Consider the following 12,179-nt stretch of genomic DNA (forward strand, 5'->3'; position numbering starts at 1 on the left):
AGCGGATGTCAGCTGAGACATGTCCGCTGACACCCGCTGCCATCCGTATCCGATTCTGTCCGTGAAATCTGGATGGATGGAAACCCTATTTTTCCATCCGTTCCGGGATCGAATCGGATCGGATGAGAGCGGACAGGCGGTCCGCTCTCATCCGATCCCCCAAAGAGAGCAGCGGGAGCTGTGACACCTCCCTCTCCGCACTGCAAGCGGAGACGGAGCTGTCATCTGCCGGCTCAGCGGGGATCGCCGGATCGATCCCCGCTGAGCAGCACGGATCCGCCTACGGAGGCGGACCGTGTGAAAGAGCCCTTAGGATTGGACAGAGACAGGCAGTTGTCTCTCCAAGAATAAAGAAGTTCTGAGCCAGCTGTTTGTCCTCACATGCTTTGACACATCATTGGGACTTGCTGTGATTTTCTTGCATGTGCAGTAAAATACTTGTTTTATTTTTGTCCTACAATTTGAAAGACTTCTGCTAATGTTCTAAAATGACACATAGCGAGATTCCTGTGTAACAACGCAAATGAAATCACCCAATCAGCATCCTCTTTCATTATTCTCTCTGGTTCCAGCTGTGGAAATGCGGTTGCTATGAGTTACTTCAATACATTATTCCTTCCATTGCTGTAAATTAGCCTCATTTGCTATTGTTATTCTTTGTGGTAAACACAGATTTTCTTCGCTGTGCGCCCCATCCCATTACAATGGAAGAATAGCTATTTTGTATCAGCACAATATGTATGTGAGCATCCTTTGTGTGGTGCGTGTATGCGGGGGATGCATGTTTTATGTGTGTGAGAGTGAAAAAGATGTATGCCTTCCTCCTTCAGGAAATGATTTGCTTGCTGCTCTTAACATTCCCTGCAGGGGGAGAACGAGATAGACATAGGGGAGTCAGACTCACTGGCAGTGACACACACGCACACACACACACACACACACAGGCCAGCAAGCAAACATACACAGCTCAGACACTGCACACACGAGATCAGCACTGACACGCATATGGTAGCTTGCAGCACACGGCATGCTGGTACCTCTCTTTAATAAACATGCACATGAGCTGGTGACACACAGCACTGTCAGGCTGATTTGTGGAGATGTCACCTTCTGACAGTTCCTCCAGATAAAGCTCTGTTGCCTTCAGCCAAATGCAGCTGTGACATATACACATAGAGAGTTGTGTCTCCTACATCCCCCCTCCAGTCTGTCACATCCATATTCAGCTGATCAGCGTAGTGTGACCATCTTCGCTCAGCAGGGACAGATCAGCCAAACGCTTGTTCTGGTGAGTGCTGGAATTGTCGTAGCTTGATATGGATTTGTGGGATTGACATGCCAGAACAGAATGTGTTACACTTGAGGAACACTGGCAGCGGAAGGGTGGATTGTTGCTTAGATTTTCTGTCCTGTGTGGATTTTATCACAGTGTATATTATTTTGTTGTTGCATGGGAGGCTTTGTTAGGGCGAGGAATGATAAACTGCATGTTGGCATTTTACTGGAACGATAATCTGATGTTCTGACAGCATCTGGATGTAAAGGCAGTCCATGTTCTTCAGTATCGGTGGGAACAGAGGCATGGCTTGGATCGCTAGCAGGGTTAATGAAGAGGTATTCTGCAGTGAGCTGGCATGAATGTGTATAGAGGAGCTGTCAGTTTTCGGGTGATCATAGGGTTAAAGGAGAGATGCTCTCCAAGTCAGGTCTGGGTAGGATTTTACAGTGGATGCTCTCTGGGTCTTTGAAGGGGTGGTGAGCTGCCTCCCCCATATTGTCCTGTAAATAGCACATACTTTCCCTGCTCCCAGACTGACCCCCCCCCCCTTAGACATACCGAGCATTCCTGTAACTCTTCCCAGGCCTGGGAGGCAGGGAAGCTGGACCTATACTCATGTATGTTTATACACATACCCAGTGTTGTCACATTGCTGTACAGACTTTAAGACTAGCTAATGTCACAGGTACATGCCGTGATCTGTCAAATGACTGCACAGACATGCTGAAACACACACCTATAATACAACTTGTTGGCACCTATGTGTATTACAATATGTTCCACCTGTGCACAAGGTACAAGGTATATCCCTGAGAACCAAAAGAAATCAATTACTGATAGGCGTGATGTTCATCAGGAAATTCCGTCTATAATCTTTAACGTGAATATGTGAGCATTTTTCCAGAAATATCTCTGATAAAGAGTTAATAGAGATTTACAGAACTCTGGTAGGGGAGGGGGTTCTCTCACACCCATATGTGATTCAGAGACAGGACGTTGAACTAGTGTGGGGTGGGGGGGGGGGGGTTGGTCATTGCCAGTGTCCAGACTTTCTAATGTCTTCCTTTCCTACAGAACGGAAATAAGTAATAGGGAACCGCTGATACTGCAATACTGGAAATCCAGATGAGGCTTTTAGGGCCTATCCTAGAGATGGTGCTGAAAGGCCTGTGGATTGCTAGATGCTTCTGCATGAATGAAGTCATAAATAGAATGTCCTGGGAGAAGGATTCTGGGGATGTACTGGAAGGGGAATGTTAAGTTGGGAATAGTAAGAGGTGGCTGTGAGGTCATGACATAAATAGTGGAAATAGTTTATGCCAAAATTGGTAAATTGATACTCTACAAAAGGTTACACATTTTTGCGAAAGCTAAAAAAAAAAAAAAATATCTCTATAATGCATCGGTAAACCACTAGAAGAATGTTGGCAGCCAGACTGGCAATTATTCATAGTCCATTTATCATGCTCATAGAAATAAAGCAAGAGGAATTTCCAGGTCTGGAAATAATACATGTACGGGTGTTTAGGAAAAAAGACAGGATGACTGCCGAAGTAAATTAAGAGGTGAAGGCAGCTGTTTATATAGACAGGGACTGGCACTTTGATTCCACATACTTGTTCTCAGTTTACTTGACAACTATTGAGGGGGAGTATGGCACCACCGTTTTCTATATCTAATTTTCCGTGCAGCAGGTTGGCAAAGCATAGTCAGAGAGGGAGTTTGGCACAGGCAATTCACATCTTACATCATGTCAGATACGATTGAACACACTGCAGTATCCCATAACAACCATAAGCAATTTGTTTTCTTTGTTCTGACTGCCCCGACCTAATGAAAAGGTGGAATCTGGCCATATTGTTTCTTTTTGCATTACCAAAAAAGTAACTGACGCCAGTGCACTTGTGCTGAATGTAAAAGCGATAAAAACAATGATATCTATCTATTCATAATGTCTGTTCTGTGCCTTTTTAACTGGTACTGAGTGGAATTGACAGAATATAATAAAGGTATAATGTCATTGTTTGAAAATGAAATCAAGCATTACTATACAGAAATGATTCACTGTTATATCTTGTGCTATTGCTGAGGTGGCACCTGCCACTTCCTGCTCAGATGTATTTTGTTGGTTCTTGTCTTTTATATTACCTATATTGTGGTTGATTGACCAAAACTGTAGAGTGCAAAATCTGGTGCAGCTCTGCCTAGAAAATAATCAGCTTCCAGTTATTTTTTAGTTTTGTTTTCTTTGTCAAAGCTTATTTGAACAAGTTAGAAGCTGGTTGGCTACCATGCACAGCTGTACCAGATTTTACACTCTTCAATTTTAGTAAGTCAACTCCATTGTGTATTTAGAAAGTAGTGGCTTTTCTTTTTTATTTATATACTAATTGTTTTTTTTTCCTTTTTCTCTTAATAGATGTATGAAATGTTTATTCCACCTGACATCATTGGTTTGTGATCTATGAACTTCTGAGTAGCACTCAGTTTTGTGGCCTGGTGCAATGCTCTGCAATACTTGCCATAATGTCAGCTTGTGGCTCATTTACAGAGCATGTCTGGAAGCCAGGAGAATGCAAGAACTGCTTTCAGCCCAAAGGCCAGCACCAGTTATCAGCTCTTGGCAGAGGTTCTGGACAGCCACCCCCACCTCCTCCACCACCTCCTCCCTACCGAGCACAACATGCCAAAGTCAACCAAAGCCAGCGACCACGTACCAACACTGGATTCAGGCCTCCTGTGGCCAAGAAACCCACAATTGCTGTCAAACCCACTATGATAGCAGTTGATGGAGCTGGCAGCCACCCATTACAAGGTCAGGCCAGATCACCCCTGCCTGCTCCAAACACCAGAACCCAAGCACCTCCTGTGGTTTGTAATGATGATCGCACAAATAACAATACAGGGTTAGAGCAGACAGTCTCTAATAACAATCATGTGGGAAGCAGTGGACTTGCAGAAGTTTTGAAGGAGATAGCTGGATTAGGTAGCCCGTCTGAACATGTGCTTCAACCAGAAGGAACTGCTCGAGAAAATTTTCTGTGTCGTATCAACCAGTGTTATAGACGATCTCTAGAGAGAAAGCCATCTGCCAGTTGTTTATCTGGCAGTCATTATGATGGAGGTGAGTCAAAGAAAAGTGTTCGAAGAGTAGCAGTAAGTGGAGAAGAAAGTGCAATCATCGGAATGGATGGTGGACGCTTCTGTTACCCAGAATTTTCCAGTGGAGATGAAAGCTGGGATGAGGAAGATGAAGGAGACAGAGGAGAGCGGGAAAGCTGGGAAGAGAGTGATGAAGAATTGTTGGCCATGGAGATTCGTATGAGGGGGCAACCACGTTTTGCCAATTTACAAAGTGGCAGTTTATCTCCAGTGCAAGGAAGACTGGGGAGAAGAGCAAAATGGAACACTGTGCCATTGAGACAAAAATCACTGCAGAGAGTTTGTGCTGTGGATTATGATGATAGCTATGATGAGATTCTAAATGGCTGTGAGGTCATAGGAGAGGTTCATGAAATAAATACCATCTCTCCTTCTCCTGATCCCTCAATGGTGGATTCTTTATCTTGTCCTCCCTCATCCTCATCCTCATCTTCTTCCTCCTCGTCCTCAGGGGGACTGTTTTGCAATGGAAGCATAGGGACAGAGAAAGCAGTGGGTCTTGGGCCAGATGGTATAATGCAAGATGTGGTTCAAGATGCTGGTATGGCTCAGGCAAAGCCTTATCGTGTGGTGAGCTTGGAGCAACCAGTCTGTAAGCCATATACAGTAGTTGATGTTTCTGCTGCAATGGCTGGAGAGAATGCTTCCCGTGTAAACGCAAAAGTTAGGAAGTTAAGCTCAACCCGCTACCAGGAAGTCTGGACATCAAGCACTAGCCCTCGACAAAAACTTGCAAAGACTGAGACAGCAGAAGAACCTAATCGAAGCTGCTATAAGTCAGCCCCAACCTCTCCTACTGCTGGATTGAGTGCCCATACTGTACCTGTTCGTTCTCCAAATTTGTCAGAAATTAAATTCAATAGCTACAACAATGCAGGAATGCCACCATTTCCTATTATAATTCATGATGAACCAGAGTATGCCCATAGCTGCAAAAGTGCTGACAAAGTGCCCATCCTTATTAACCCTAGTGCTTATGATAACTTAGCTATTTACAGAAGTTTTGTGGGTGCTGGTGGAGTCTTTCCACCACCCCCAGACAAAGAAAAACGACAGACAGGAAGTCATACATATGAGGAAATAGAAACTACCGCAAGAACAAAAAGAAAAGAAGAATCTGCCGATGTGGCTCCTCATGAGACAGGTGGCTGTCCTAGGGAGAGTGCCAACCGTGTTTTGTCTCAAATTGTGGCATCCATCCAGCCACCTCGCTCACCACCGGAGGCTCTTACTCCTGAGTCTCACAGCAGTGATGAACATCGGCCGACAGAAACCCAGTCAGACCCAGAGGTCCCTCCAGGTTCCTTGGGAAGGCCAAAAACTTTATTTTCCTCACAGAGAGAAACTTTGGGGAATGTTACATTAAACAAAACATCTCCTGCATTATCCAGTGATGACAGCCCAACTGTGTCTTCTACAACAGAGCCTCTTCCACCATTCCCACCTCCACGTTCTACTTCTTCACCCTACCATGCTAGCATGCTTCACAAACATTTTGCAACTCGAGGGAAACAAGTGGGCACAAATCGCCCATCACCAACTGACACTTCAACACAGCCACGCCGGCCAGCAGACGGCAAACCACGCCGTTGGATATCCTTCAAAAGTTTTTTTAGGAGGAAGAAAGAGGGAAGTGGTCAAGGCGGCTGTGAAGACAGAGATGAGGGTAAACTGGTGGGGCTAGATGGTACAGTTATACACATGCTTCCCCCACCACCAGTTCAAAGACACCATTGGTTCAGTGAAAGCCGAGGAGAAGATGGAGAAAAGCCATCTATTGTGTTTGTGTATCGGTCAGAGGATGAAAGAACAACCACCAGCCCACAGGAAAACATGGATGCTGAGACAAAGTCTAGCAGGTAAAATACTTCCACTGGTAGGTCATAAGTTGCATAAATTTAAAAGTGTGACATTTTTGCCAAACTGCTTCTTGACAAAGGTTTCTTCTCTTTTCCAATAAGTTTATTGAGATTTTTAACAAAAGTGTAGGAATCAATAGGTACATTGACATCAAATAATGTACATTAATCGCATGTCAGGCTACATAAATGCTCAACATGGTAAAATTATTTTGTTCATTGACGGACACAGCTCTTTATTTTCTTGACTATTGGGTTATACTGCCCCCTACAGGAGTAGGACCCTAGGAAAAAGCTTGACTACGCCTATGGGGCAGTCCCAGGGAGTATACTCCCACTCTCAGCTATATGCAGTTTTTTTCAGCCTAGTCAGGAGTAAGGAAATAGTTCCTTGCTGGGATCTCTGGTCCTAGGCAATTTTTTTTCCTATCTTTGTTTTTTTGTTCCTGTGAGAATCTACAATCAACTGCCAGGCTGGGCGACGGACTGGATAATCTAGATTCAGAGGGTTCCCCCAGTCTGGCCAGCGACCTAGCACGCAGGCCTCAGCTCCGTGCTAGGTCAGCCGCGACATAGCCCCACTGGACGGGAGCTGGCCTGCAAGTTAAATGTCTCGCGAGGGCGCTTACGACCTGGCCTCGGCCTGAGTCACAGCGTTCCTCCTGGCCGAAAGCCACCCACATTCCGATGGAGCGGTGGTCTGTCAAGAGTGGTGCCCACCCTTTTCCTGTTGTGGTAATAAGCTGTCCCTCCTCATCTCCTGGATGGTTTTGGGGTGAACGTGGGTCCCTCCCTGGGACGGTGGGACCCCCGGGTTCCCCTCCTTCCTCCGCAGCCCCTCTAATATTTCTGCGGACCTTTTGCCACATGCTCTTAAAGGGGGCTTACCAGGTTTTTCCTGTTGCGCAACAAGGGGTTTAGCAGGGTTCTTAACTAGGGCAGCGATGTCCTCTGGGCTCCCTGCTGCAGTTTTGGGCTGAGGGCGCAGATAGTTTAGCGTCTGCGCCGCACGCGGCTGGATCTGGCCAAAAATGTAGGCCACGGCTTTGTGGCCTACTGGTCGGGAACTCTGTGAGGGTGGCTGAAGCCACTACTCTCTGTTTGAGCATGTACCCTGCCCTCCGCTACCCCTGGGTGGTCGGCGTGAGCTCCATCGGCTGGGCGTCCACAAAAACTTAGGCCGCGGCTTGCGGCCTCCATAGGGAGCAGCTTCAGTGCGGTTTGCTGAAGCCCCCTGCTTGTCTGGGATCCATGCGCTTGCGGCTTGCCTCCACAAAAAATTAAGGCTGCGGCTTGCGGCCCCTACTAGGCCATGCGGCCAGCTTGGTGCCTCCCTTGGCTTAATGGCAGCCATATTGTGTAGGGCACCCGCTCCTTTTTAGCACTGCGGGCCCATCAGGGTACCCTGCCTGCGCGTCCACTTTTAAGGGGGCTATTTCTGAATTTGCAGGCTTCTATGGAGGGGCCCGGAGGGCAACCCCCTTGTTTTTTTGCGGGGTCCAGTAGGTGGTCGATTAGTGGGCCCTTGGTTGGTGTACCCTTTGCAGGATTGCAGTCAGCGGCCCTCCCGACTGCAATCCTGTTCCGGGTGAGCTTAAAATATAGTGCCCCCCACCCTCCCCTGCCTCATCTGACTTATCAGATCCTGAATCTGTTTCGGCTACTGCGGATGTGAGTCACCCTACTGGCTGTGTCTCCACGCACCCTGAGTGCTCAGAGAGGATGATTCCTCTGCTCCTCTAGCCGCGCATGTAAAGGCGCTGGCTGATGCACTGATTGTGTCAGTGCGTGAAACTTAAAAAATGGAGCAGGCGGCTAAAGCTGCGTCGGAAGGGCCGGTCCCTTTTGTCACCCACAGGCACTCCAAAGCTGCAAGGGTGTGCCCCTTTTCCTCTTACTTTGACAACATTGTCACAAAAGTGTGGGGTTGTCCAAAACACACTCTTGTGTTTTGTGATGCGGGAACCTTATGAGAATTCTCTGCTTAAAAATTAGACGGTCCCACCTGTAGTGGACTTGCCAGTTTCCAGGTTATATAAAGCTACCTTAATCCAGGTTGAGGGGTCCCTGGCCTTTAAAGACTCGACTGATAGGAGGTCGGAGGCTCTGGCCCACCCTATGTTCACTGTGGCTCGTTCGGCACTTAGGCCAGTATTTACTATTTCCCTGGTGTCGCAAACTCTGACCGAGTGGGCTAAACTTTTACGCTGGGACCTAGAGGGGAAACAACTTCCCCCTGCCTTTGCGGAGCTGGCGGATCAGTTGGTCCAGGGGCTACAGTTTGTCTGTGATGCAGAGGTTTGTGGCAGGGTCTCGGGATCCTCTGGCCAACGCCACAGACACATTCTAATGACTCCAGACTGGCCACGCTGGTCTTGGTATGCTGATCTGGTACAGCTGGTCGCTGATGCTCCTTGGAGACTTCCTCTTAGGGAAGGTCTGCTGTCCCAAGGGCCAATCTTCCATCCTGCTTTACAGTTGCTGGTATTACCGGCTTGGGTGTTGAACGCCAGGTGCTGAAGGATAGTGGTTTATCTGAATTGGTGATTCCTGTGCTGTTAAAGGCTAGATAATCTACCTCTAGGAAGATCTACCATCGTACTTAGAAGACCTACATTGCATGGTGTGAGTCTCTTGGAGTTCCTCCTTTTCCTCCAATGAGGGGCTAAGAGCCAGGTTTCAGCCTTTGCCGGTTTTCTTTCAATGTCCATTGGCCACTCTTTCCTTGGTGCGTACCTTTATGCAGGGAGTTCGACACTTGGCTCCTCCAGTGCGGTCTCCATTGCCACCATGGGACCTCAATTTGGTTGTCAGTTCTCCAGAAACCTCCCTTCAAAAAGGGAGGTTCCCACGTTCCCACGTTGCTTACGTTGTCCCAGAAGGTGGTCTTTTTGGTGGCTATTACTGCTGTGTGCAGGATGTTGAAGCTGGCAGCGTCGTCTTGTCATTCACCTTACCTGGTGGTTCACAGAGATAAGGGGGTTCTTCATCTCTGTCCGTCTTTCCTTCCAAAGGTCGTCTCTGATTTCCATTTGAATGAAGACATTGTATTGCCTTTCCTATGTTCCAGGTCTAAACATCTTAAGGAAATTGCCTTGCATTCCCTAGATGTGGTTTGGGCAGTCAGGGTGTACCTGGCAGCTACAGAGTCTTTTAGGAAGTCAGACTACCTATTTGTACTTACGGATGGACCTGGGAAAGGGTTGGCCACTTCTGCTGCGAGCATTTCCAGATGGATCAGACAGAAGGTGATTTAGACCTTTTCCATTAGAAGTCAGGTTCTACTCTACTTAGTGCCTCCTGGGCCTTCTGTCATCAGGCGTAAGTGCTGCAGGTTTGCAAGGCGGCCACTTGGTCATCGGTGCACACTTTCGCTGCTGTTTAGAGGACCTTTGAGGGTGTATTGTTTTTTTCAGGTGAGCTCCAGTTGTTTATGGTTGAGCTCCATCTTACCTGGTTGGCTACGGTTTAGCCTTGGGAATTTTTTCATGCGGTTCCCACCCCTCATGTTTGACACTGCTTTAGGACGTCCCAGTGGTCAAGAAGATAAAGAGCTGTGTCTGTCAATGAACGAAAGAGGAAATGGGATTTTGGACTTACCGTAAAATCCATTTCTCCGATCATTGACGGATACAGCACCCACCCCTCTGTGGAGTTGGCTTTCTTCTGACACTGCTTGTAACAAAACTGAATGTCTATAGCTAAGAGTGGGAGTATACTCCCTGGGACTGCCCCATAGGCATAGTCAAACTTTTTTCTGCCTAGTGTCCTACTCCTGTAGGAGGCAGTATAACCCAATGGTCAAGAAGATAAAGAGCTGTGTCTGTCAATGAATATCAGAGAAATGGATTTTACGGTAAGTCGAAAATCCCATTATTTTCAATTACAACGAATACCTTAACATGAAGTATTAGGAACCAGAATGGTAAACAATGAAAATATACCTTCTCAGGCCCTGTTATGTCCCACTCCTCTAATTGAGATCATGGGGGGGGGGGGGGGGGGGACAGGGATGCTGCTGTGGTGTTATTAATGTTAAGCAACCTCTCCACTAGGGCTCAGTGAGTGGGGGGCCGAATGAGGCAAACAGCGCCCCTGTTCTGCCCCCATTACATAGTTACATAGTTAGTGAGGTTGAAAAAAGACATAAGTCCATCCAGTTCAACCTATGATGTGTGTGTGTATTTGCTTTTAACCGTACATTGTATACCCCTGTATGTTGTGGTCTTTAAGGTGTCCATCCAATAGTTTTTTGAAACTATCAATGCTCCCCGCTGATACTACTGCTTGTGGAAGAGAATTCCACATCCTTACCGCTCTTACAGTGAAGAACCCCTTACGCACTTTAAGGTTAAACCGCCTTTCCTCAAGTTTTAGTGAGTGGCCACGTGTCTTATTGTATCTCCTTTCTCTGAATAGTTTGTTCTTTATGCTAGGGTCGCCAGTACAGTATTTGTACATTGATATCATATCCCCCCTCAATCGTCTCTTCTCCAGAGAGAATAGGTTCAGTGCTTGTAGTCTTTCCTCATAGCTGATGTCCTCCATTCCCCTAATTATTTTTGTTGCCCTTCTCTGGACTTTCTCCAGTTCCAGCACATCCTTCCTGAGGACCGGTGCCCAGAACTGGACAGCATACTCCAGATGTGGCCGGACCAGAGTCTTGTAGAGTGGAAGAATAATCTCTTTATTTCTGGAGTGAATCCCCTTTTTTATACATCCCAGTATTCTGTTGGCTTTGCTTGCGGAGGCTTGGCATTGCATGCCACTGCCAAGCCTGTTGTCTACCAGTACCCCCAGGTCCCTTTCCATCCTAGACTCACCCAGAGGTTCCCCCCCTAGTGAGTAGCTTGCTTTCTGGTTTCTGGCCCCCAAGTGCATTACTTTACATTTTTCTACATTAAATCTCATCTGCCATGTAGTTGCCCACCCCGTTATTTTGTTCAGGTCTGCTTGCAAGATTTCCACATCCTGCATAGAAGATATTGGCATGCCTAATTTAGTATCATCTGCAAATACTGAGATTGTACTAGATATCCCCTCCTCTAGATCATTTATGAATAAATTAAACAGGATTGGTCCCAGGACAGAACCCTGGGGGACCCCACTTTCCACACCCACCCAATCCGAGTACTCCCCATTAATCACCACCCTCTGTACTCTCCCCTGGAGCCAGTTCTCTATCTAGGTACTCACCTTATGGTCCATACCTACCTTCCTTAGTTTGTACAGTAAGCGTTTGTGGGGAACGGTGTCAAAGGCCTTTGCAAAGTCCAGATACACCACATCCACAGGCTTACCTTTATCTAAGTGGCAGCTCACTTCATCGTAGAAGGTTAATAGATTGATTTGGCACGAACGATTTTTCATGAATCCATGCTGATTACTACTTATAATACCGTTTTCATTACTAAAGTCTTGTATGTGGTCCCTTATCATCCCCTCCAAAATTTTGCAGACTACTGATGTTAGGCTGACCGGCCTATAGTTACCCGGGATATATCTTGGCCCCTTTTTAAATATTGGTACCACGTTGGCTTTTTTCCAATCAGCTGGCACCATACCCGTCTGTAAACTATCCTTAAAGATCAAGAATAATGGTCTGGCAATCACCTGGCTGAGCTCATTAAGAACCCTTGGGTGCAAGCCATCCGGTCCCGGGGATTTATTTATGTTAAGTTTCTCTAGTTTAGCTCTAAGTCTATCCTCTGTTAGCCATGGCGGCACTTCCTGAGGTGTATTTTTTAGTTCGGCCTTACAAGCGGGGTTCGTGTAGCCCCCCGATTCCTTTGTGAAGACTGAAGAAAAGAAATTATTTAACACTTCCGCCTTTTCTCTGTCCTCTGTGGCCATTTTTCCTTTATCATCTTTTATGGGGC

At 46.8% G+C, this 12,179-nt stretch overlaps 1 protein-coding gene across 3 annotated transcripts in view; it reads left to right on the forward strand.

The window, feature by feature from the left end:
* The window catches only part of PEAK1 (pseudopodium enriched atypical kinase 1), a 156,700-nt gene that overhangs the window by 112,223 nt on the left and 32,298 nt on the right, over positions 1–12,179 (forward strand). For 2 of the 3 annotated variants that reach the window (XM_082254202.1, XM_082254203.1), the window contains exon 3: positions 3,699–6,300. In XM_082254202.1, coding sequence (XP_082110328.1) covers positions 3,806–6,300 — 2,495 coding nt within the window. In that variant the 5' untranslated portion in view covers positions 3,699–3,805. Of the gene's footprint in view, positions 1–918; positions 1,289–3,698; positions 6,301–12,179 lie in introns of those variants that run through there. The other variant, XM_082254204.1, reaches the window with a different exon arrangement.

This window comes from Pelophylax lessonae (genome assembly GCF_965119305.1).
Source record: "Pelophylax lessonae genome assembly, chromosome: 4".
Classification (NCBI taxonomy): domain Eukaryota; kingdom Metazoa; phylum Chordata; class Amphibia; order Anura; family Ranidae; genus Pelophylax; species Pelophylax lessonae.